The 6,160-nt window shown below is 39.5% G+C and overlaps 1 protein-coding gene across 1 annotated transcript in view; it reads left to right on the top strand.

Moving 5' to 3' along the window:
• The window catches only part of LOC104962147 (dystrobrevin beta-like), a 22,031-nt gene that overhangs the window by 12,495 nt on the left and 3,376 nt on the right, over nt 1-6,160 (top strand). Inside the window, exons 3-8 of the mRNA XM_010790545.1 lie at nt 3,964-4,052; nt 4,313-4,393; nt 4,703-4,916; nt 5,028-5,113; nt 5,431-5,585; nt 5,829-5,928. Of these exons, the coding sequence (XP_010788847.1) occupies nt 3,965-4,052; nt 4,313-4,393; nt 4,703-4,916; nt 5,028-5,113; nt 5,431-5,585; nt 5,829-5,928 (724 nt within the window). The 5' untranslated portion in view covers nt 3,964. The remainder of the gene's footprint in view (nt 1-3,963; nt 4,053-4,312; nt 4,394-4,702; nt 4,917-5,027; nt 5,114-5,430; nt 5,586-5,828; nt 5,929-6,160) is intronic.

Raw genomic sequence — 6,160 nt, 5'->3', positions numbered from 1 at the left:
TTTGAAACAGAAAATAGTGGTTTTCACTTGCCACTTTTCTTTACTCAAATGAATCAAAATGGATTTATAGCGTTTTGGAACCAAACTCTTCAAATACTGTGCATTCAAAATCTTAATTAAGTCAAATGTATTCGTATCAAGACTAAACTAAAAGTACCCTTTAAGCATCATATACATTTCACTTTATTGTATATATACATGTATTATGATAATTATTGCATTGGTCTATTACAGCTGGTAAAGTTGAAGCTAATTCATCATTTAATAAACCGCTGCTTGATATCCCTACCTATACGTCAATGCTTCTTTATTAGTTGATTTAGGTTTTTTATTATCTAATCATGTTAATCTGTAACTTAAGAAGTTGTAAAAAGCACCATTTGCTTTCAAAATGTAGTAGAGAAGAAGTATACATTTGCATAGAGCAGTAAGAGTGGCACTTAACTTCTTATGTTTATATATAATTTGTATTCTACTTTATCCTTCATTGGACATATTTTCTTATGTTTAAGTGAGATCTAGTTTTTATTTATTGCACATTTTTACTTCTTATGTTTATATAAAGGGGGGCGTGTGGTGCAGTGGGTTGTCTGTTGGTGTTCGGATCAGGGGGTCACAGGTTCAAACCCCACTGCAGTCAGCATGTCGTTGTGTCCCTGAGACACTTCACCCCAAATTGTTGAGTATGTAATTCACTTTGGATAAAAGTGTCTACAAGTGACATGTAATATAATATAAGCATTTCATTTTACAACAACTGACATAAAACCCAATTTCCCCGGGATAAAAGTATTTCTGATCTGATTTCAAAATGTACTTCATAAAATGTCACCACTGGACACAGAGGGTAAGCAGGTCAAAAGGTTGTGACCCCTGACTGAAATGAAACACATTTCTGAGTTCACTCTTTCCACCTGATGGCCCACATGGGAGTGACACCCCGACTCTCTGACCTTTCTGCGGGAACCAGAGGCTGAAACTTCCACTGGTCCTCCTCGGTGTCGAAGTTCAGTCGGCTCATGATCTTATTCTTCTCCTCCGGAGGGATGAAGTTCTCGATGATCAGATACCTGCAGAGGGTTAGTTTGATGAAAAAAAAGGCTTATCGTTAAGTCTGAAGTCCTTCATACTGTCTGCATTTTGCACTTTTACAAACATTACTAAAGAAAAAGGCTCCAATTTAACATTATTTTCATTATTGATTAAAATGAAAATAATTTGGTTTTAAAAAGGTAAGAAAATGTCAATCCAAGTTCAGCTCCAAACTCAAATAAATTCACTTTATGTGGCCATGTATAAGATTTAAATACAACTGTATTAAATCATTAATTATCAAAAGAGTTTCAATATAAATAATAATCTATGTTGGGGAATAATTTGATTAGGTATTCAACCTTTGACACAGTTCATCATTCTCTGTCTCTTTCCCATGGCATAGGTCTACGGCCTTGGGTATTGCTGCTAGCAGCTTGGGCGCATTTTTGTTGCCAGCTTATGACCAAGCCGCCATGAGATAGTTTATTGTTCAGGGACATCTAGAAACCCTTCTTTTTAGGAACGTAGGTTCCCTGGCGCACATTCTTTTCTATGGACGACAGCAGTTAGATTCAGGGTCCATCTTTGTTTAGTCTCGTTGATAAAGAATGTTGATTATTCCACTGAACTAGTTAAAACCTCATACCAGAGAGGAGAACCCTCAGAATTGATTGTGGAATCTCAACCGTGTGACCGTGACATGTCTTGTGAATTCTCCGGCCGAAGCTCCAACTAAACCGTCAGTGTTTGCCATCAAAGCTCCAGCTCTCCTCGTGTCTCTCTTTGAGTCCTGACTCCAAAACACGTTGTATGAGTGTTACGAAAAAACTTTTTGTAAAAACGTAGTGCAAAAGAGACATCTAACAGAACTTCTCGACGTTACTACATCTGTAGATTAACTAATAGGTGGCTTTCCTTTTTTATATATATCTAACAGCCCCTTTGAANGCGCGGATTGCGATTTGTAAAACGTGTTCAGCTGACATTTCTCGAGGGGGTGTAACTGCAAAATTTCAAGTGGTGGAGTAATCCTGAAGTGGTGAAAGTCTTTGCAGTTACACCCCCTCGAGAAATGTCAGCTGAACACGTTTTACAAATCGCAATCCGCGCCTCTTTCTCTGATATTTTTAAATATCTCCAAGCGGCAGACATGTTGGCTGTGAGCCAGCCGCGAGCATGGTCGCGCACCGTGCTTGTCGCCGCGTTTTGATTACGTCATCACAACAACACGTTAGCTTACCAACGTAACCCTGTTCCCTGACATTCGGTGATATTTTTTCGGTGCTAAAACCCTTTCGGCCGAAAGCCGAAAGAGCCTTTTTAACCATTTTCGGCCGGCCGATAATTTTCAGCGGCCGAATATTCGGTGCATCCCTAACAGTAATATTCAATCACTATTATACAGCTTATTACTACCAAACTCACTACACACATCAATAGTATCCTGTGTGTCATACTACAGCAAGGAGTTTGGAAGAATATGCTTTTGAATAATTTTGGGGAATATTTATAATGTAAAATCTTCAATAAATATGGCATCATCTTCAATAACTTTACTATTATACAGTATATTTCAACCAAACTCACTATTTGCATTGTTGTTGTTAGCATATGGTTAGAAGTTGTTTCTAAAACAAGGAGAGGGAGAGCTCTCTCCTGTCAGACTGAGAGAGATAACTACAGCTCAGTGAGGTAAGGGACTCTCTTGTTTAGATAGTTAACTTTAGTCTAGTTATCTCAGTGGGTCTCAAACGGTTTGGTCACCATTTATGAGAAGACATGAAAAACAGTTATGAAATACTATATGACAGTAAAACAAGAATACAGTTTAAAAAGGGAGTGATTTGTAAAATATCCCAAAAGAAAAGTGTGTATGTGCGTATTCTACTGTAGCGCCCGGTACATTAATGGGAAACCCTAGTTTGTACATGTTCAATACATTTGTAGCACTGTAAACATGAACGCTTATTGTTTCGGTTCACCAAAAAAAAAAATCTCACTCCAAGCTGAACTCAAATGTTGGCAGCCCTGCTATACAGAGATGCTGTATGAGAAACCAATGTGAGTTTGGAAAATCGCACAATATAAATGTATTTTAGTAGACAATGGAATTATGATCAGTAGAAATGGCCATGACATGGGACCTTTAAAAGGCATAGGCATTTTTATTGTTTCTCTTTTTTATTCTTTAATTACTTAATTACTTAATTCCTTCTTTTCTTTCCTTCTTTTTTCCTTTCTTTCTTTCTTTCATTTCTTTCTTTCTTTCTTTCTTCTGGTCTTTCTTTCTTTCTATCTGTTACAGTCCGCCCTTCCTCTCTTTATCTCTGTGCCCTTGTTAAGTTGTGTAAATGCCAGCCTGCAGATCAGATTTCCTCAGCTGCTCTCATTAATGTGTTTATTTACCGAGCACTCAGCTCATCCTCTGGTGGCCCTGAATTTGACTTTGAGCTGCTGCCTGTAGTTAGTGTGTGCGGGTGTGTGTGTCGGTATGCATACAGTAGTGCTGTGTGTAAAAATAAAAATCACAGTTACACAGTGCCCGGTCTGTCAGTGTGCGCTCAACCTATTTACTCACTTGAGGTTTCCATCCAAGGTTTATCTGATTTTAAAGTCACTTTTTAATAAAAAGTTGAACAATTCGAATCCACCAGAAACATGGGAGAGAACATTACTAGCATTGATTGCTGTTGGTCATTGTTGCCCATATTTCTTATGAAAGACCAAAACAGGAATGCATTGAGTCAAACAATGCTCATACATTTACAAAACATATAGTAACAAGACCGGGACTACAGATGAAAATGACATTGAATCTAGATTTGAAGAAAACCTAAAATAGTTAATTTTTCATTACATTTTTGAATGCGTTGGAATAGATGGAATCCCAGGTGCTGAGTTTTTCCTGCTGTTTTATGTTTTGTGCAGGATGGTGATGGAGGAGGGGGGGCAGAGAGACAGAGGGAGGGGGACTCCAGTGGCAGAAACAGAGGGGAGACATATCCTCGTAGAGCTTGGTGAGTAACCCTTGACCCCCCAATGTAAGCTTAACATGGCCTTTGCACGGCACCCAGGATGTTCTTCTTTCATTCATTTAATTTCCTTTCCTTTATTGTTCTGGTTCCAAAATGCCTTCACGTGTATAACTCCATATCCATAACTTCCTATCTAGCATGCTGAAGATCGATGTTCATTCTGAGTGGTTATCTTTTGAGATGGATGACATGTCCCCCTCTTACCCAGCAGAGTTTGTAAACATCGTGTTCTTTTGTCACAGGGGAGCAGAACTTGGATGCCATCGTTCTCTCTACATATCGAACATCCTGTAAGATCAGATTCATTCAGAAGAGATGCAACTGTAAGTCCTGCCAGGTCTGCTTCTGCAGGGGAACATTAGTTGATGTTGAATTGTATCTGTTGCTGTTTTTGTGTTTTTTTTTGCACTTGTTTTATACTTCAAATTGCCAATACAGAGATGTTAATGTCAAACAACTTTGATATAAAGCAGCTTGTCTGTGTGAGATATTAAATTGAGTTACTTTCTGTTGACTTGGCAGAATAAAGGAAAAACATCAGCCGTCACAACAACTGTGTCGTTTTAATATGTTGAAATACACTCAAGTCACTATGTGTGAATATTTGACTGACTGTTTTCGTCTCATTCCAGTGCATCTGATCGACATTTACAATGTGATAGAGGCGGTGCGGGACGCCGGTCTGAACGCGGTGGAGCTGAACGCTGGTATCTCGGTGACCCGACTGGAGAACTTGGTGTTCTCGCTGTTCAACCAGCTCAGCAAGCGCCTGCCCACCACTCACAACATCAACCAGAGAGAGAGCGCCGTCCTGTTAGTCGAGTTCCTACTGGCCGCCATTGACAGGTCAATACACGGAAATGTGTGGATGTTGAAGAAAGAAATGTGATCCTTTTAAACATGTGAAAGTGAAGGTCACATATGCTATACTAATACTTGTATTTGTGTTTGTTTCAGTGAGCCTGACAGCCGCCTGACGGTGCTCTCTGTGAAGGCGATGCTGGCCATACTGTGTGGCGGGAAACTGATTGATAAACTCCGCTGTGAGTACCTGTTGATACCGTTTTACTATAAAAACAGATTATCTCAATGCATCCAGAACTTGTTGATAAATTGTAACATTATCAGAGTGAAAATGTTACAATCCATTAAATCATACTTATATCAGATCTATCATTTTACATTTATGAGAAAAAAACGTGAGAAAGAAATATTGTTTTGGAAAATACATTGGAAAACATGTCTATGCTGCTGTTTGCTGTATGTTAAAATAGAATTATGCTACCATTTAGTTTGGTTATGGTTATGGTTGGGATGAATAGTCAGTAAATTATGTATAATGTATTTGTTGTGCTTGTAGATGTGTTTTCTCAGGTATCGGACTCCAATGGCGTGTTGGTTTTGTCCAAGTTTGATTCTTTTCTGAGGGAGGCTCTCAAGCTGCCCACCGCTGCACATGAAGGACCGTCCTTTGGCTACACACACACCTTGGCACGCTCATGCTTCCCGCAACAGGTCCGCTCACACACCTCCTCCACTTCTATTATGAGGAATTATTTCATAGTTTACAGTTCACTTTATTTTCTTTTTCTTAGATGTTACCTCTAATACAGCTATTAAAATGTTGACGGTGTTTTTGCAACAACCCATTTCCTCTGCACAGTGCTAAAAACATGTATCAGATCTAATGATAGTGAAGTTTTCTTTTTTTTAGTCACTTATTTCCTGTCCCTGAATTTCTAAATGTTGTTTCTGTAGAAGAGGGTGATGCTCAACATGTTCCTGGACATCGTGAATGACCCTCCTCCGTGTCTTGTCTGGCTGCCTCTCTTGCACCGCATGGCCAACGTGGAGCATGGTACACACACACACACACACACACACACACACACACACACACACACACACACACACACACACACACACACACACACACACACACACACACACACACACTCTCACACACACACACACACACACACACACACACACACTACACACTAACACACAACACTCTCTCTCTCTCTCTCACACACACACACACACACACACACACACACACACACACACACACACTCTCTCTCTCTCTC

This window comes from Notothenia coriiceps, unplaced genomic scaffold (assembly GCF_000735185.1).
Source record: "Notothenia coriiceps isolate Sejong01 unplaced genomic scaffold, NC01 NC01_scaffold00034377, whole genome shotgun sequence".
NCBI classification, from domain to species: Eukaryota; Metazoa; Chordata; class Actinopteri; order Perciformes; family Nototheniidae; genus Notothenia; species Notothenia coriiceps.
The sequence above is the reverse complement of the archived record's forward strand: the minus strand, read 5'-3'. Positions and strand labels throughout refer to the sequence as shown.